Raw genomic sequence first — 21,032 nt, 5'->3', positions numbered from 1 at the left:
TAATGGGCAAAATAACCAGCTAACATCATAATGACAGGATCAAATTCACACATAACAACATTAACCTTAAATGTAAATGGGCTAAATGCCCCAATTAAAAGACACAGACTGGCAAATCGGATAAAGAGTCAAGACCCATCAGTGTGTTGTATTCAGGAGACCCACCTCACGTTCAGAGACACACACAGACTCAAAATAAAGGGATGGAGGAAGATCTACCAAGCAAATGGAAAATAAGAAAAAGCGGGGGTTGCAATCCTAGTCTCTGATAAAACAAATTTTATTTTTTTTTTTTTTTTTTTTTTTTTTTTTTTTTTGAGACGGAGTCTCACGCTGTTGCCCAGGCTGGAGTGCAGTGGCGCGATCTCGGCTCACTGCAAGCTCCGCCTCCCGGGTTCCCGCCATTCTCCTGCCTCAGCCTCCTGAGTAGCTGGGACTACAGGCGCCCGCCACCGCGCCCGGCTAATTTTTTGTATTTTTAGTAGAGACGGGGTTTCACTGTGGTCTCGATCTCCTGACCTTGTGATCCGCCCGCCTCGGCCTCCCAAAGTGCTGGGATTACAGGCTTGAGCCACCGCGCCCGGCCAAAACAAATTTTAAACCAACAAAGATCAAAAGAGACAAAGAAGGCCATTACATAATGGTAAAGGGATCAATTCAACAAGAAGAGCTAACTGTCCTAAATATATATGCACCCAATACAGAAGCACCCAGATTCATAAAGCAAGTTCTTAGAGACCTATAAAGAGACTTAGACTCCCACTCAATAATAGTGGGAGACTTTAACCCCCTACTGTTGATATTCAACAGATCAGTGAGACAGAAGGTTAACCAGGATATCCAGGACTTGAACTCAGCTTTTCTTAATAGGCATCTACAGAACTCTCCACGCCAAATCAACAGAATATACATTCTTCTCAGCACCACATCACACTTATTCCAAAACTGACCACATAGTTGGAAGTAAAGCACTCCTCAGCAAATGTAAAAGAACAGAAATCACAACAAACTGTCTCTCTGACGACAGTATAATCAAATTAGCACTTAGCATTAAGAAACGCACTCAAAACCACACAATTACATGGAAACTGAACAACCTGCTGCTCCTGAATGACTACTGGGTACATAACAAAATGAAGGCAGAAATAAAGATGCTCTTTGTTTCTGAGAAACAAATGAATCTCTGGGACACAAACCAGAATCTCTGGGACACATTTAAAACAGTGTGTAGAGGGAAATTTATAGCACTAAATGCCCACAAGAGAAAGCAGGAAAGATCTAAAATCAACATCCTAACATCACAATTAAAAGAACTAGAGAAGCAAGAGCAAACAAATTCAAAATCTAACTAAGATTAGAGCAGAACTGAAGGAGACAGAGACACAAAAAACCCTTCAAAAAAATCAATGAATCCAGGAGCTGGTTTTTTGAAAAGATCAACAAAATTGATAGACCACTAGCAAGACTAATAAAGAAGAAAAGAGAAGAATCAAATAGACACAATAAAAAAATGATAAAGGGGATATCACCACCAATCCCACAGAAATACAAACTACCATCAGAGAATACTATAAACACGTCTACACAAATAAACCAGAAAATCTAGAAGAAATGGATAAATTCGTGGACACAAACACTCTCCCAAGACTAAACCAGGAAGAAGTTGAATATCCTAATAGACCAATAACAGGCTCTGAAATTGAGACAATAATTAATAGCTTCCCAACCAGAAAAAGTCCGGACCAGACGGATTCACAGCCGAATTCTACCAGAGGTACAAAGAGGAGCTCATACCATGCCTTCTGAAACTATCGCAATCAACAGAAAAAGAGGGAATCCGACCTAACTCATTTTATACGGCCAGCATCATCCTGATACCAAAGCCTGTCAGAGACACAATAAAAAAAGAGAATTTTAGACCAATATCCCTGATGAACATTGATGTGAAAATCCTCAATAAAATACTGGCAAACAAAGACTGGTACCATTCCTTCTGAATCTAATCCAAAATACAGAAAAAGAAGGAATCCAGTATTTTGCCAATAAAATACTGGCAAACTGAATCCAGCAGCACATCAAAAAGCTTATCCACCACAATCAAGTTGGCTTCATCCCTGGGATGCAAGGCTGGTTCAACATACACAAATCAATAAACTTAATCCATCACATAAACAGAACCAACAAAAAAATCACATGATTATCTCAATAGATGCAGACAAGGCTCTCATCAAAATTCAACAACCCTTCATGCTAAAAACTCTCAATAAGCTAGGTACTGATGGAACGTTATCTCAAAATAATAAGAGCTATTTATGAAAAACCCACAGCCAATATCATGCTGAATGGGCAAAAACTGGAAGCATTCCCTTTGAAATTGGCACAAGACAGGGACACCCTCTCTCACCACTCCTATTCAACATAGTAAGTTCAACTGTATTCAACTATAAGTTCTAGCCAGGGCAATCAGGCAAAAGAAAGAAATAAAGGCTATTCAATTAGGAAAAGAGGAGGTCAAATTGTCCCTGTTTGCAGATGACATGACTGTATATTTAGAAAACCCCATTGTGTCAGCCCAAAATCTCCTTAAGCTGATAAGCAACTTCAGTAAAGTCTCAGGATACAAAATCAAAGTGCAAAAATCACAAGCATTCCTATACACCAATAACAGACAAACAGCCAAATCATGAGTGAACTCCCATTCACAACTGCTACAAAGAGAATAAAATACCTAGGAATCCAACTTACAAGGGATGTGAAGGACCTCTTCAAGGAGAACTGCAAACCACTGCTCAATGCAATAAAAGAGGACACAAACAAGTGGAAGAACATTTGTTCTTCCATACTGCCATATGGCCATACTGCCCAAGGTAATTCATAGATTCAGTGCCATCCCCATCAAGCTACCAATGACTTTCTTCACAGAATTGGAAAAAACTACTTTAAAGTTCATATGAAACCAAAAAGGAGCCCACATTGCAAAATCCTAAGCCAAAAGAACAAAGCTGGAGGCATCATGCTACCTGACTTCAAACTATACTACAAGGCTACAGTAACCAAAACAGCATGGTACTGGTACCAAAACAGATATAGACCAATGAAACAGAACAGAGCCCTCAGAAATGACAACACACATTTACAACCATCTGATCTTTGACAAACCTGACAAAAACAAGAAACACGGAAAGAATTCCCTATTTAATAAATGGTGCTGGGAAAACTGACTAGCCATACGTAGAAAGCAGAAACTTCCTTACACCTTATATAAAAATTAATTCAAGATGGATTAAAGACTTAAATGTTAGACCTAAAACCATAAAAACCCTTAAAGAAAACCTAGGCAATACCATTCAGGACACAGGCATGGGCAAGGACTTCATGACTAAAACACCAAAAGCAATGGCAACAAAAGCCAAAATTGACAAATGGGATCTAATTAAACTAAAGAGCTTCTGCACAGCAAAAGAAACTATCAGAGTGAACAAGCAACCTACAGAATGGGAGAAAATTTTTGTAATCTACCCATCTGACAAAGGGCTAATATCCAGAATCTACAAAGAACTTCAACAAATTTACAAGAAAAAAAAACCCCATCAAAAAGTGGGAAAGGGGCCAGGCGCGGTGGCTCAAGCCTGTAATCCCAGCACTTTGGAGGGCTGAGACGGTCGGATCACGAGGTCAGGAGATCAAGACCATCCTGGCTAACCCGGTGAAACCCCGTCTCTACTAAAAAATGCAAAAAACTAGCTGGGCGAGGTGGTGGGCGCCTGTAGTCCCAGCTACTCGGGAGGCTGAGGCAGGAGAATGGCATAAACCCGGGAGGCAGAGCTTGCAGTGAGCTGAGATCTGGCCACTGCACTCCAGCCTGGGTGACAGAGGGAGACTCCATCTCAAAAAAAAAAAAAGTGGGAAAGGATATGAACAGACACTTCTCAAAATAAGACATTTATGTAGCCAACAGACACATGAAAAAATGTTCATCATCACTGATCAGAGAAATGCAAATCAAAACCACAATGACATACCATCTCACACCAGTTAAAATAACCATCATTAAAAAGTCAGGAAACAGCAGATGCTGGAGAGGATGTGGAGGAACAGAAATGCTTTTACACTGTTGGTGGAAGTGTAAACTAGTTCAACCATTGTGGAAGACAATGTGGTGATTCCTCAAGGATCTAGAACTAAAAATATCATTTGCCCCAGCCATCCCATTACTGGGTATATACCCAAAAGATTATAAATTATGCTACTATAAAGACACATGCACACGTATGTTTATTGCAGCACTATTTACAATAGCAAAGACTTGGAGCCAACCCAAATGTTCATAGATGATGGACTGGATTAAGAAAATGTGGCAGATATATGCCATGGAATACTATGCAGCCATAAAAAATGATGAGTTCATGTCCTTTGCAGGGACATGGATGCAACTGGAAACCATCATTCTGAGCAAACTATCGCAAGGACAGAAAACCAAACACCGCATGTTCTCACTCATAGGTGGGAACTGAACAATGTGAACACTTGGACACAGGGCAGGGAACATGGCACCCCAGGGCCTGTCGTGGGGTGGGATGCAGGGGGAGGGATGGAATTAGGAGAAATACCTAATGTAAATGACGAGTTAATGGGTGCAGCAAACCAACATGGCACATGTATACCTATGTTACAAACCTGCAGGTTGTGCACATGTACCCTAGAACTTCAAGTATAATAAAAAAAATACTGATTTTTAAAACTGGCCTAACTACTTTTAGTAAGGGGAAATATGACAAAATCTAGTAAAATTCAGGATATGCACATCCTAAAACCCGGGAATTCTACTCCTAAGAATTATATTTAGCTGAGAGAATCTTCTGTATATAAGGAGACTGGTACAAAAATTCATCATATCATCATTGTTACTGTTTGCAAGCAATTAGAAACTAGCTGATTATCCATCAACAGAAGAATAAATACATTGTGGCATATTTACATAATAGAATACTGTACAGCACTGAAAAGGAAGTTCAAACCATGTTTGAACATGAGGCAGCAGTTTCCAATACAGTCTAAATTAACACACAAAAGCCAGTATTTATATCATTCATTAACAAGCTGATTCTGAAAATGTAATCTTTTACCAAACACAATTCCTATGTATATTTTCAATCCATTCTAATCCAGTTAAGCGAGAACACACAGAAGACTACTGTTTTGACTAAGTTTAGTATACAGCTCTTCCTTTAAATTGTCTTGTAAGAGTTATGTGCTCCAAGAGCACTTTCCCTAGAGCTGATGAAGTCAGTGCTTTTGGAATGCAGCAGTCCAAGACCTGACATAAAAATACCAATGAATCAATAGTTCACAATAGTTCAAAAAGTGTTTCTTCAAAGACTATCAAAAATCTTAAACTCTTATTATAGGAATATGAACACCAAAAGGCACGTTATTTCCCTTATGATTACACAGAATCTGGATAATTTCTAAAATTGCATGGTTGAGGTTTAAAAGGTCAGACAGATAATATTAGACCCATTCATAAATTATAAAATATATTTCATTCCCAGTCAAAATTTGGCTTTAAGTCTGTCGTGAGGGCCTGGGATTTGTCTTATATATTTAATAATGTATTTCATTTTTCTTGGAAAAGCTAAAAGAAGGTTAAAGTCATGGGTCATAGCCTCTAATGAGATCATTCATTTCACAAAGGGGAAAGTTATTTTATGCCTGTAAAGATGTATACACCCTGCCTGTAATGGAGCCTATTTTTCCCAATGAGAAGTAGATAAGAGAGGTGTACTTATCCTCCTCATTTTATAGATGATTAAGATGAAACTCAAGAAAAGTAAGACCTTTCCACAGTCACACAAATGTAGATAATATTTAAATGCATCGCGACCTCTGGAAAATATAAATATTAATAGGTGTTCTAGAAATTCTTTTTATTGCAGTTCTTTTTATTGTTCTAGTAATATATTGTTCCACAAGCATGGCTTATCAACTACCTTTTGGCCTGCTATTTCTGGGCCCCATCCTGTCTGCTAACCCTATGGTAAGCCCTTTGAGTAGATGAGGATGAGGTTAATACTGATGTGTTTGGCAAACCTCTAGTGAGATTACTTATCAAATAAGCTCCATAGTTGCTGCTATGATCTGGATGTGGTTTGACCCTGCCAAAACTCATGCTGCAATTTAACTGCTGATATAATTAAATGTTGAGAGGTAGTGGGATCTCTAAGAGGTATTTGGGTAATGAGGGATCTGCTCTCATGAAGGGTTAATGCAGTTTCACAGGGGTGAGTAAGTTCTTGCTCTTGGGTTGTTATAAAGTGAGGCTGCCTCTTGTGTTTGGTCTCTTTGCAAACACCCACTCTCCTGTCTGCTTTCTGCCATGACATGAGGCAGCATGAGGTGTTCACAGATAGGCTGTATGATCCTGGACTTCCCAGCCTCCAGAATCATGAGCCAAATAAACTTCTTTAATTTACAAATTACCCAATCTCAGATATTCTGTTATAGCAACAGAAAACAGACTAAGACAGTTGCCAAGCCTAACTGGGCTTCACTTCATACTATTTAGTCCAGCGGGCCTCAACTATGGTTGCAACATTGGAATCATCTGAGGAGCTTTAAAAAGTACTGAAGTCACTTGTAATCACACCACTTTTGGTGGCCAAAGCAGGCAGATTGCTTGAGCTCTGGAGTTCTAGACCAGCCTGGGCTACATGGAGAAACCCTATCTCCATGGACAAACCAAAAATACGAAAAAACTTAGCTGGGTATGGTGCTGCACACCTGAATCCCAGCTCCTTGGGTGACTGAGGTAGGAGGAACATTCGAGCCCAGAAGGCAGAGGCTGCAGCAAGCCCAGATATTGCACCATTGCGCTCCAGCCTGGATCACAGAGCGAGACCTCATCACACAAACACACACACACACACACACACACACAGCACTTTAGTCGAGGAACTATCCACTGAGATTTTGATTTAATTGCTCTGGGGTGCAATTCTAGTCATGGGAATTTCCCCCCTACTTTTTTTCTAGAGACAGGGTCTCACTTTATTACCTAGGCAGGAGTGCAACGGCATGATCATAACTCACCATAGCCTCCAAATCCTGGGCTCAAGTGATCCTCCCACTTGGGGCTTCCACCCGAGCCTCCCAAGTAGCTGGGATTACAGGCACTTGCCATCATGCTTTCCTAATTTTTATTTATTTTTTTGTAGAGATAGGGTCTTGCTATATTGCCCAGGCTGGTCTCAAACTCCTGGCCTCGAGCCATTCTCCTGCCTCAGCCTCCCAAAGTGTTGGAAACAGGCATGAACCACCATGCACAGCCTCCCTCAACATTTTATAAAATGTTTTAAACGTATAGAAAAATGGAAAGAATTTTACTGTGAACATGCATACACCAACCATCCCATCCAAATTCTACCATTAATATTCTTTTATTTGCTTATCACATATCTATCCATTTATCATCTCCTCTCTCCATCCATCAACCTATTTTTTCTATGCTGCATTTCGAAGTAAGTGGCAGATATTATACACTTCCCAGCATGAGGAATTTTAAAAACTGCCCAGTGATTCTAATGTATAGCTAAGATTTAGCACCACTGATTTGGATTTCAATGTTTCCACTGGAGTTAGTTTAAGTCAAAGCTTACCTATATCAGTTTCAGGCTTCCTGCTCTGGGGTACCATAGGGACAAAACCCACAGGCAGCAAAAGAACAGTATCATCACATTCACTCAATTGCCTCTGAGTCTGTTTCCAGGTTTTTTTCTTTTTAGAAATGTGTTTAAAAAATTCAGCAAAAAGAGGTATAGGCTTTCTACATTCTCAGGGAATGACCACACATAAAATGATTACAATAAAGCTTCAAGTAGTCACAGAACGGGTTTCGGCTTCACAATTTTAGGTTTCGGCAACTACGGAATGTAAATAGAAGTCACCTGGCTATCGATGAGGCCACAAACTTAGGGATGTCCAGAGACTACAGACTTAGTAAATGACAGAGCTAGGTATTCTCAAAATCTAGCAATATTTAATTTGATAATTGGTATTTTTAAAATTCAGACAAGAAAAATCAGAAAATAAATCTCATACCTGGAGTTTTCCCTTTTCATAGGCCAGTTTATTTTTACTTTCAGTAATTTTTCCCAAGATTTTTTCCACCTTCTGTTGGGCAAGCTGATAAGGCAAACACAGACATCAGAATCTCTAGGCATAGAAAAGAATAACCATTTTCATTTTTAAACACGTATTTACATCCTTACCATTTCTATCATCATAAGATCAAGATTCCTATCTATTTGCTACTGCTGCTTTTAGTCTTTCCCTACATAGTTGATCACAGGGCTAATATGCAACATGTACAGAAGACTGCTAATAAAAGCATGAAGCCTTAAGAGTACCAGAGTTGGTTGGTTTTGTATATTAACTCTTTTTTTGTTATGTCAGTTACTCCTTTGTAGTTGTGACCCAACACGGATGTGGTGTGGTTGTATCAGTGACTGCAGGTAGTCTGTGGAGCATTACACAGTTCTTTACAGAAACAGCAGCTGCAAGTGACCAGGACCACTGACAGCAGAAGGCACCTCACTTACTATGGTAAAAAGCAGTTTAGAAAAATCTCAGAAACAAAATAAATGTTTACTGGAGACTCAAACTCATTGTTTGATCAAATACTCAACACAGTATTATCTGGGGCAAACATTATCAAAGGTTCCATATTTCACGAAATTACATATTTTCATTATTCAGACAGCCTTTATTAATGACAGTTATTTTTTCATATCCTGTTGTTCTCAGACTATATCAGAAAAAATAAGTACAAAATTTAAATTTGGGGCCATATTGGTACTTTCTTTATATAAGGGGCACCATTAAGTGATTGAACATGGAAATTTTCACTCTTCACAATCAATACCAGTGCTATATCTTAATAACAGGAAATATTGCCATATGTCAAAATCACCTTCATAAACCAAATGTGGAGATAATGCACACAAAGCAAATGTGACTGAAGACACAAACTCTTAATCACTCATAAGCTAACTAGCTGCACTATGGATCATTTGCAGTAAATCTTAAGTTCAAAGTCTTATTAATGTTGGTAAGTATCTTATATTGACATCATTCACTATTTCTGGTTTATATTTGCTTATTCTGTGAATAACAGAGTGCCTTTTAGGCATTTTAAGACAAAGAATTTTAGACCTTTGTTTTATGTTCAATTTTAGGTAAGCTGATAAAGATAAAACCCATGTATTAATTTACATAAGAGATATTCCTCACTACCTCCAACATGATTACAGCTATTCTTTAGTCACCACTTTGTAATATCCTTTAAGTGTGTGAACCTACCACACATGCTTCTAAATAAAAGCAAAAACACATTCCAAACTAGATTACTATAATCTGTAACTCATATTTTCCTCTGTTCAAAATATTTTCTATGAGAAGGCACACTAAGCTGGGCACAGTGGCTCACACCTGTAATCCCAGCACTTTAGGTGGCTGAGGTGGGAGCATCACTTGAGGCCAGGAATTCAAGACCAGTCTGGTCAACATAGTAAGACCCTGTCTCTACAAAACATTAAAAAATTAGCTGGGCACAGTGGTGCATGCCTTTAGTCCTAGTTACTTGAGAGTTTGAGGAGGGAGAATTGCTTGAACCCAGCTGGTGGAGGCTACAGTGAGCCATGATGGTGCTATTGCACTCCAGCCTGGAAGACACAGCAAGACCCCCATCTCCTTTAAAAAAAAAAAAAAAAAAGTTATAGTAGTCTGGAGCATTGTTTTCTCCTTAGTAGTTGCCTTGGCTAGAAGAATTTTCATTTTTGACATTCAACACTTGATAAAAATCAATGGAAAAGCCATAAAGAATTAGCCCTTGTATACTATCTACCCTAAAATCATACACCTTTAACATAAAAACTTATACCCAATATTAGGCTTTGGTGGATTATTAACTATTAGACCAAGTATTTGTCCTGTCAGAATATTTATTTCATACATTATTATACATATTCATAATTCAGTTTTTAAAAGTTTTAAAAATTACTGTGTTGCTCCCAGTAAGGCAAAGGAAAATATGTTTTAAAAAGCATTTGGACCAGTAGAGTATTGGTTTCAAAATAACCTGAGGAAAATGTAGACTGCTATCAATAAACAGGAAACTGGTGACCATAAATATATTATCACAAAATCAGCTCATCATCAATTAATTTTCTATCTGTGGAAAACACAGTCCTCTTTGCCAAAATATTATCTATTTTGGGAACTATGATGCAAAATCATTCCATGAATGTAACATTACAATTTAGGATTATGTTGACCAAGTTTTCAGCAGCAAATAAACTGTAAGGATGATCAATAATACCACAAAAGCAAAGCTACAATAACAATAAAAGCTTAATTATTTAAAATTCGATTCAAACTTCTACAAATTAAGATGTCTCAGTGTGCTGTAAAGCATAGGTAAGAACACATAAAAAAACAAGAACTAGAGTTAACCTAAAATATGCTAGCTCTAACAAATACTGAACACTCAAACATAACTGTCTTCTTGAAATGGAGAAAGGTTTTTTTTTTTAAAGAATAACTTAAATTATCTGGGTCTTCTATAAAAGGTGACCAGAAATTTAAAAAATAATGGTGCTTTTTCCCCATCAATACAATTCCCTCTTTCAGGCAAAGGCATGAAGAACTTCCATTAATCTTTTAAATATACTTTTAAAATAATAATTTTCCCATTATGCCACCAAAGAGAGTGCTAATGTACTAAATGAAAATTGAGCAAAATCAAAATGTGGTAATATTTGACAAAGGTTCACTTATTTAAATATTATGACACACACAGAAAAATTGTTCCAAGTTGCTAAGGGAAAGTAGATGTTAAGGCAGTTACTTAAATTACTGTTTACAGATTAAATAGACCCTGTACCTGTACAGGAGACCGGAAATTAGAAAACACTTAAATAAGTGAATATCTCAAGTTCTGAGTTATAGAAGACTGAACTGAAATTAACTTTTGCTTAAATACTCTTGGTAATATACTATAAACATGATTAGTATATAGAGCAAAACAGAAACTGGGGAATCATTTGAGAAACATCATACAGAGAAAAATATCAAGCATTAGAATATCAGTTCTAACTCAGAATAACAAAGATAGCACTCTTTGGAAAGGCAGAAAGTAAAAATAGGAAGAATTATCTTAAGATATGAAAGATAGGTTGCCAAAGATCAACAGTAAGCCACCAAATTATTTCTAAAATCATTTTTAAATCCACGTGAGCTGTACAAGTTAGCAGAAGCTGTTAGAAGAATACACAAAACCAGTAGGATACTGGCATCTTGGTAAAGCTATTTTATAAGCAGATTGTAAGCATTTTTTAAAGTTTTTGATTATTTTGGATTTTTTATTCAAAATATTTAACAACAGTATGACATGAGCCCCAGAAAATCAAACCAACTTTGACATCTGCATGAGTGTACACTGGCAATGTCATCCTGGTTTTAAGAAATAATACATTTTACTTCATTTTCTAATTTCAAGTCTTTAAAGTCCCAGTTGTATAGGTAATTATGTTTCTGTCTGGTGCTACAATTTTAAAATATATGTTTAAACCCCAAAAGAGAAGTGGGGAGGAAAATCATTCAAACTGAACTCAGGCATAGTAACCTTCCTACATTTGGATCTTTTCTTACTGTGGGTCCCTGCGTGACTGCCAGTGGTAATGGAATTAAATTGCACTATCACTACAGGCTAAAATGGCAAAAAAAAAAAAAAAAAAAAAAACCCTGAAATTACGAAATATGAAAGAAAAAGCAGACAGAATAATATTTATTATTGCAATATGACATTAATCCTTACTGCCTGGCAAAACTGACATGACCTTCTTTGTATTCCAGTCAATCAATGTTTTTAAAGCACCTATTATGTATTAGGCATTATGATAGGCAAGAGAATATAAAGATGAATACTGTTCTTGCATTAGAAGAGAATGAGGGCAGATGCATAAACAGGTCAATTTCTAATCAATGTAGTAATTATTCTGATATGTGTGTTCAGAGTGTACTGTGGGATACCTACACTAGGAAAGATCCTCTTGGCATTGCAAGCCATGAGAGGTTAAGAACCTGCCCAGGTCACACAGTAAATGGAGGTTGAAACCAGATCTATCTGAATTCAAGTTTGTGATGTTATACACACAACACACAGTCTTATGTGTATCTCCAAAAATCAATGAGGGGTTAGACCAGAAGGCACCTTTTATAAAGAATTTCAAGTTTTAACTCTCAAAGAACAAAAATACACTGCCAGTATTGAATGACAATAGATTTAATGATACTGCTAAGATTCAAAAACAAATCCTGAAATCCCTAGCTCATTCCTCAAACTCATGTAGCCAACTGAAGCATTTCCAGGCAGGCATGGTCAGAGACACTTCTGGGTGGAGACAGAACTGCAAGCTAGAACTGCGTTATCTATGAGTCATCACTGGGAAGCTGTAATCAAGACGTGGTAGACAGGCAAAAATCAACACTGACCAAATCACTGGCAAGATCTGTCAAAGTCATTAATAGGGTAAGGCTAGGCCTGCTCACTGGCAATGGATTCAGGAAAGAATCAGTCAGATTGAGAATGTGGTCTTCCAAAGGAACCCAGCTGAGTCTTGCCAACCAGCAATGGACATGGCTGAATCTTTAATTCTGTGGAGAGAGGGGGTTGGTCTGAAATAGTATCAGGGATTACAGCTAACGGATCTTGTCATTCCAATAGGCACTTATATGTAATTTTTTTTTTCTCTGAGACAGTTCAGATACTAAGAATTCAATAAATGTTAGCTATCTGCCACATGTTCTGTACTAATTTACTTAACCTCAAACATCCACACAGTTATAGCATTATTATCCTCATTTTGATAGATTAAGAAACTGAGGCTCAGTGAGGTTAAGGATCATACCCGAGGTCACAGCCAAAACTGAAAAGCAGGAAATCTGGCTTGAAAACCATGACCATATAAGAAGATTTAGACTTAGTCTGTATAATTTTTCATAGTTGAAGTAATGAGCAGCTTATAACAGTTTGAAAGACTTTAGCTCAGATTAAAACAGACTCACAATGAGGTCTTCCAGGAATTCTCAAAGATTATTTGCATGCTTAAAAGCAGTAAGTAATACTTTTTCATGTATTTGAAAGCACACAGGAAAATTATTAGCTACTTAATGGAATGACCATATTTTTAAATCCCCTTTACTTGGAGAAGATTTTTTTTTTTTTTTTTTTTTTTTTTTGAGACGGAGTCTCGCTCTGTCGCCCAGGCTGGAGTGCAGTGGCCGGATCTCAGCTCACTGAAAGCTCCGCCTCCTGGGTTCATGCCATTCTCCTGCCTCAGCCTCCCGAGTAGCTGGGACTACAGGCGCCCGCCACCTCGCTCGGCTAGTTTTTTGTATTTTTTAGTAGAGACGGGGTTTCACCGGGTTAGCCAGGATGGTCTCGATCTCCTGACCTCATGATCCGCCCGTCTCGGCCTCCCAAAGTGCAAGGATTACAGGCTTGAGCCACCGCGCCCGGCCGATTTTTTTTTTTTTTGAGACGGAGTCTCGCTCTGTCACCCAGGCTGGAGTGCAGTGGTGTGATCTCGGCTCACTGCAAGCTCTGCCTCCCAAGTAGCTGGGACTACAGGCGCCCGCCACCATGCCCGGCTAATTTTTTGTACTTTTAGTAGAGACAGGGTTTCACTGTGTTAGCTTAGCCAGGATGGTCTCGATCTCCTTTCCTCGTGATCCGCCTGCCTTGGCCTCCCAAAGTGCTGGGATTACAGATGTGAGCCACCATGCCCAGCCTGGAGAAGATGTTTTAAGAACTGTACTATTTATTTGTAATGCACTGATCTTGTCAAACAGCCTTCAGAAATCAGACTTATTACTGATTGCCTAATGGAGGAAACTGATGAGAAAAAAAATACAAGTTTCTTCCTCATAATTTATGGAAGAGGAACTATTTTAAAACATTAGATATATTTGTACTTTTCAGTAACACAGATTGTTTGTGAAGGCAAATGTTTAACAAATCCCTTAAACTCTTGGTTTCTCAAATTCGCTATTGTTTGAATACTGTAAGAATCTCTGCTTTATTTATTCTGAATTATTCAAGATTTATAATAATTATGAAAACACAAAGAAAATCCATCTCCTGACCTCTGGTTGTTGTTATTTCTGAACTCATTAGTCATTAATTGCTATTTAGACTGACCTTTTTATACCCACCCCATGGTAATCAGAAGTGACTTGCTGAAGTTCTAGGGAAGCCATTTGATCTGCCAGGTGCTTATTCTCTTCTTCAAGAGTCTGCAGGTTATGAGTTAATGTATTTATGTCTACCTTTAAAGAAACAAAAGTAAAAAACTATTTATGCCAGATCCAAAAAGTATTATCTTATTTTTAAAATGACAATTATAATTGTAAAATGGACAATATCTTCCATATGTTTCCTTGCCTCTAAATGTGGAGATATGACCAATCTGATAGCTCTATGGTTTTTAAATTTTTTTTTTAGATGGAGTCTTGCTCTGTCACCCAGGCTGGAGTGCAGTGTTGTGATCTCAGCTCACTGCAACCTCTGCCTCTCGGGTTCAAGTGATTCTCCTGCCTCAGCCTCCTTGAGAAGTGACAACATGCTAGCAGCCCTCACTTGCTCTCGGGCGCCTCCTCAGCCTCAGCATCCACTCTGGCCCCACTTGAGGAGCCCTTCAGCCTGCGGCTGCACTGTGGGAGCCCCTCTCTGGGCTTGCGAGGCAGAGTCTGCTTGTGGGGAGGTGTGGAAGGAGTGGCGTGGGCAGGAACTGGGGCTGCCCATGGCCCTTGCGGGCCAGCGTGAGTTCCAGGTGGGCGGGGGCTCAGCAGGACCCACACTTGGAGCAGCCAGCTGGCGCTGCCAGCCCTGGGCAGTGAGGGGCTTAGCACCCTAGTCAGCAGCTGCGAGGGGGTGCGCCAGGTCCCCCAGCACTGCTGGCCCCCCTGTGCCACACTGGAATTCTTGCTGGGTCTCAGCTGCTGCCTCCCCATGGGGCAGGACTCGGGACCTACAGCCCGCCATACCCATGCCCAAGCCCCAACCCCTGCTCGGCCCCAGCCTCCCCAACGCTCCCTGCTCTGCAGTACCCAGTCCCATCGACCACCCAAGGGTGGAGGGGTGCAGGCACGCGGCACGGGACTGGTGGGCAGCTCTGCCCACGACCCTGGCGCAGGAACCACTAGGCAAAGCCAGCTGGGCTCCTGAGTCGGGTGGGTACTTGGAGAACTTTTATGTCTAGCTGGAGGATTGTATATGCACCAATCAGCACTCTGTATCTAGCTAATCTGGTGGGGACTTGGAGAACTTTTATATCTAGCTGGAGGATTGTAAATGCACCAATCAGCACTTTGTGCCCAGCTCAAGGATTGTAAATGCAGCAATCAGTACTCTGTGTCTAGCTCAAGGTTTGTAAACACACCAATCAGTGCTCTGTGTCCAGCTAATCTAGTGTGGACTTGGAGAACTTTTGTGTCTAGCTAAAGGATTGTAAATGCACCAATCAGCACTCTTTGTCTAGCTAAAGGTTTGTAAATGCACCCATCAGCACTCTGTGTTTAGCTAATCTAGAGGGGACTTGGAGAACTTTTGTGTTCAGCTAAAGGATTGCAAATGCACCAATCAGCACTCTGTGTCTAGCTCAAGGTTTGTAAACGCACCAATCAGCACCCTGTCAAAATGGACCAATCAGCTCTCTGTAAAATGGGACAATCAGCTCTCCGTAAAATGGGCCAATCAGCAGGATGTGGGTGGGGTCAGATAAGGGAATAAAAGCAGGCTGCCCGAGGCAGCAGTGGCAACCCACTTGAGTCCCTTTCCATGGTGTGGAAGCTTTGTTGTTTCACTGTTGGCAATAAATCTTGCTGCTGCTCACTCTTTGGGTCTGCACTGCCTTTATGAGCTGTAACGCTCACTGCGAAAGTCTGCAGTTTCACTCCTGAAGCCAGTGAGACCATGAACCCACCAGGAGGAACGAACAACTCCCGCCTTTAAGAGCTGTAACACTGTGAAAGTCTGCAGCTTCACTCCTGAAGCCAGCGAGACCATGAACCCACCAGAAGGAAGAAACTCAGGACACATCTGAACATCTGAAGGAACAAACTCCGGACATACCATCTTTAAGAACCGTAACACTGCGAGGGTCTATGGCTTCATTCTTGAAGTTAGCGAGACCAAGAACCCACCAATTCCGGACACATCCTGAGTCGCTAGGATTACAGGCACGCACAACCATGCCTGGAAAATTTTTGTATTTTTAGTCAAAATGGGATTTCGTCATGTTGGTCAGGCTGGTCTCGAACTCCTGACCTTGTGATGCGCCCGCCTCAGCCCCACAAAGTGCTGGAATTACAGATGTGAGCCACAGCGTCCAGCCACTCTATGATGTTTTTAAGAACCCTTTTCTCTGTGTGGTTTGTGGGTCTAATAATTTTTTTAAAAAGAACCCTTTTTCTCGCTCGTCCATTTTTTGAGTTTTTCTAGTTGCCCTCAGCAAAAGGGTTATTGTAAATTATATAGTTCCCCTTTACTCTAAGTTAAAGTCCTTCTGGTATTTACTTAAAGTCAATTCAAGTTTATGAATATAGATGCAAAAATCTTCCAGCCAGGAGCAGTGGCTCACGCCTGTAATCCCAGCACTTTGGGAGGCCAAAGTGGGCGGATCACCTGAGGTTGAGAGTTCAAGACCAGCCTGACCAACATGGAGAAACCTCATCGCTACTAAAAATACAAAATTAGCCGGGCGTGGTGGCACATGCCTGTAATCCCAGCTACTTGGGAGGCTGAGGCAGGAGAATCACTTGAACTCGGGAGGCAGAGGTTGCAGTGAGCCGAGATCACGCCATTGCACTCCAGCCTGGGTAACAAGAGTGAAACTTCGTCTCAAAGAAAAAAAAACAAAAACTTCCACAAAATATTAGCAAAATGAACCCAGCAACATATAAAAAGATAACAAATTAGGACTAAGTGAAGCTTATCTCGGTAATGCAAAGCTTGTTGAACATTCAAAATCGATCAGTATAATATGCCATTTCAATAGACTATAGAAGAAAACCCACATACCCATCTTAATGCAGTAAAAGAATTTCATAAAATTCAACATCAGTTCATTATAAAAACTCAGCAAACTAGAAATGAAAGGAAACCTCTAGTTGATTTAAAAAAGTTTCTATAAGAATCCTACAGCTAATATCAATATTAATAGTGAAAAACTTTCCCCCTAAAACTGGGAAAAGGCAAAGTTAGCCACTTTCACCACTCCTATTCCACATCATTCAGGAGGCCATAGCTGGTGCAGTAAGGCAAGATGTTACAATAAGTGAGTGTGTCAAGGCTGAAGGATATAATGGCAAATCTATCGTATTTCTACATATTAACAACGCACAATTGGAAATTCACATTTCATTAAAATGCCATTTAAAACAGTACTAACGCTGTGAAATTCTTTAAGTGCAAATCTAGCAAAATATGTCTAAGATATGATGTGCTGAAAATTACAAAATACTGAGAGAAATAAAAAACCAAAATAAAACAGAGAGAGATATAATGTTCATGTACCGATATGTGTTCCATAACAATGTTTCAATCAACGATGGACCACATATACAACAATGGTTGGAGCAACAAGCTACACCATATAACCTAGGCATATCACAGGCTCAAAATAAAGGGATGGAGGAAAATCTACCAAGCAAATGGAAAACAGAAAAAAGCAGGGGTTGCAATCCTAGTTTCTGAAAAAACAGACTTTAAACCAATAAAGACAAAAAAAAAAAAAGACAAAAAAGGGCATTACATAATGGTGGAGAGTTCAACAAGAAGAACTATCTTAAATATATATGCACCCAACACAGGAGCACCCAGATTCACAAAGCAAGTTCTTAAAGACCTTCAAAGAGACTTAGACTCCCATACAACAATAGTGGGAGATTTAGCATTGCACTAACAATATTAGGTCATAGGGACACAAAATTAACAAAGATATTCAGGATCTGAACTGAGCACTAGATCAAATGGAACTGACAGATATTTACAGATCTCCCCACCCCAAAACAACAAACATACATTCTTCTCATTGCCACATGGCACTTACTCTAAAATTGATCATGTAATTGGAAGCAAAACACTCCTCAGCAAATGTAAAAGAACTGAAATTATAACAGTCTCTCAGACCACAACACAATCAAATTAGAATTCAAGACTAAGAAATTCATTCAAAACCACACAACTACATGGTAATTGAACAACCTGCTCCTGAATGACTCCCAGGTAAATAATGAAATTAAGGCAAAATTCAGTAAGTTATTTGAAACTAATGAGAAAAAAGAGATAACATACCTGAATCTCTGGGACACAGCTAAGGCACTGTGAAGAGGAAAATGTATAGCACTAAATGCCCACATCAAAAAATTAGATCTCAAGTTAACAACCTAACTTCACAACTAAAGGAACTAGAGAACAAAGAGCAAACAAATCTCAAAGCTGGCAGAAGACAAGAAATAATCAAAATCAGAGGTGAACTGAAGGACAAAGAGACACAAAAACCATTCAAGAGATCAACAAATCCAGGAGCTGTTTTTGTTTTGTTTTGTTTTGTTTTTGAGATGGAATCTTGCTCTGTCGCCCAGGCTGGAGTGCAGTGGCACGATCTCAGCTCACGGCAACCTCCGCCTCCCAGATCCAAGTGATTCTTCTGCCTCAGCCTCCCAAGTAGCTGGGATGACAGCCCTGTGCCACCACGCCTGGCTAATTTTTATATTTTTAGTAGAGACAAGGTTTCACCATATTGGCCAGGCTGGTCTCGAACTCCTGACCTCATGATTCGCCCGCCTTGGCCTCCCAAAGTGCTGGGATTACAGGCATGAGCCACTGTGCCCAGCCCAGGAGCTGTTTTTTCAAGAAAATAAAATAGATAGACTTCTAGCTAGACTAATAAGAAAAGAGAGAAGTTTCAAATAAACACAATCAGAAATGATAAGGGAGATATTACCACTGACCCCACAGAAATACAGACAACCATCAGAGAATCTTAAAAATACCTCTATGTACATAAACTAGAAAATACAGAGGAAAAAGATAAATTTCTAGATATATACACCCTCCCAAGACTTAACCAGGAAGAATACATTGAATCCCTCAACAGACTAATAACGAGTTCAGAAATTGAGGCAGTAATAAATAGCCTACCAACCAAAAAAAGCCCAGGATCAGACAGATTCACAGCTGAATTCTATCACAGGTACAAAGAAGAGTTGGTATCATTTCTACTGAAACGATTCCGAAAAAACTGAAAAGGAGGGACTACTCTCTAACTTATTCTATGAGGCCAGCAGCATCCTGATACCAAAACCTGGCAGAGATACAACAAAAAAAGAAAACTTCAGGCCAATATCCTCGATGAACATTGATGCAAAAATCCTCAATGAAATACTGGCAAACTGAATCCAGCAGCATATCAAAAAGCTTATCTGCCATGATCAAGTAGGCTACATCCCTGGGATGCAAGGTTAGTTCAACATATGCAATTCAATAAATGTGATTCATCACATAAACAGAACTAAAGAGAAAAACCACATGATAATCTCAATAGATGCAGAAAAGGCCTTCGATAAAATTCAACATCCTTTCATGTTAAAAACTCTCAATAAACTAGGTACTGAAGGAACATACCACAAAATAATAAGAGCCATCTATGACAAACCCACTGCCAACATCATATTGAATTGGCAAAAAGTGGAACCATTCCCCTTGAAAACCGGCACAAGACAAGCATGCCCTCTCTCACCACTCCTATTCAACACAGAACTTGGAAGTTCTAGCCAAGGCAATCAGGAAACAGAAAGAAATAAAGGGCATTCAAAAAGAAAAAGAGGAAGTCAAACTATCCCTGTTTGCAGATGACATGATCCCATATCTCAAAAACCCTACCGCCTCAGCCCCAAAGCTTCTTAAGCTGATAAGCAACTTCAGCACTCTCAGGATACAAAATCAATGTGCAAAAATCATTAGCATTCCTATACACCAACAACAGTAAAGCTGAGAGCCAAATCATGAATAAACTCCCATTCACAGTTGCCACAAAAAGAATAAAATACCTAGGAATACAGCTAACTAGGTAGGTGAAAGGTCTCTACAAGAAGAACTACAAAACACTGCTCAAAGAAATGAGAGATGACACTAACAAATGGAAAACCATTCCATGCTCATGGATAGGAAGAATCATGGCCATACTGCCCAAAGCAATTTACAGATTCAATGCTATTCCTATTAAACTACCATTGACATTCTTCACAGAACCAGAAAAAACTACTTTAAAATTTATATGGAACCAAAAAAGAGCCTGAATAGCTAAGAAAATCCTAAGCAAAAAGAACAAAGCTGGAGGTACCATGCTACTCAACTTCAAATTATACTACAGGGCTACAGTAACCAAAACAGCATGGTATTGGTACAAGAACAGACACAGAACAATGGAACAGAATAGAGAACCCAGAAATAAGACCAGACACCTTCAGCTATCTGACCTTTGACAAACCTGACAAAAACAAGCAATGGAGAAAGGATTCCCTGTTCAATAAATGGGACTGGGATAACTGGCTAGCTATATGCAGAAGATGGAAACTGGACCCCTTCCCTATACCATATACAAAAATTAACTGAAAATAGATTGATGACTTAAATATAAAACCCAAAACTATAAAAACCCTGGAAGACAACTGAGGTAATACTATTCAGAACAAAGCAAGAGCAAAGATTTCATGACAAAGACGTCAAAAGCAACGCAACAAAAGCAAAAATTGACAAATGGGATCTAAGTAAACCAAAGAGCTTCTGCATAGCAAAAGAAACTATCAACAGAGTAAACAGTCTACAGAATGGAAGACTATTCATCTGACAAAAGTCTAATATCCAGCATCTATAAGGAACTTAAATTTACAAGAAAAAGACAAACAACCTC

At 39.3% G+C, this 21,032-nt stretch overlaps 1 protein-coding gene across 9 annotated transcripts in view; it reads right to left on the bottom strand.

The window, feature by feature from the left end:
- LOC105468166 (coiled-coil domain containing 150) overlaps positions 1-21,032 on the bottom strand; it is a 95,192-nt gene that overhangs the window by 24,482 nt on the left and 49,678 nt on the right. For 7 of the 9 annotated variants that reach the window (XM_011718215.2, XM_011718214.2, XM_011718212.2 and 4 more), the window contains 2 exons: positions 14,272-14,385; positions 8,098-8,181 (listed from right to left, as the gene is read on the bottom strand). In XM_011718215.2, coding sequence (XP_011716517.1) covers positions 8,098-8,181; positions 14,272-14,385 — 198 coding nt within the window. The remainder of the gene's footprint in view (positions 1-8,097; positions 8,182-14,271; positions 14,386-21,032) is intronic. The other 2 variants (XM_071073117.1, XM_071073118.1) reach the window with 1 other exon arrangement.

Source organism: Macaca nemestrina, chromosome 11 (genome assembly GCF_043159975.1).
Source record: "Macaca nemestrina isolate mMacNem1 chromosome 11, mMacNem.hap1, whole genome shotgun sequence".
NCBI classification, from domain to species: domain Eukaryota; kingdom Metazoa; phylum Chordata; class Mammalia; order Primates; family Cercopithecidae; genus Macaca; species Macaca nemestrina.
Note: the sequence above shows the minus strand (reverse complement) of the source record. Positions and strands in the feature narration are given on the sequence as shown.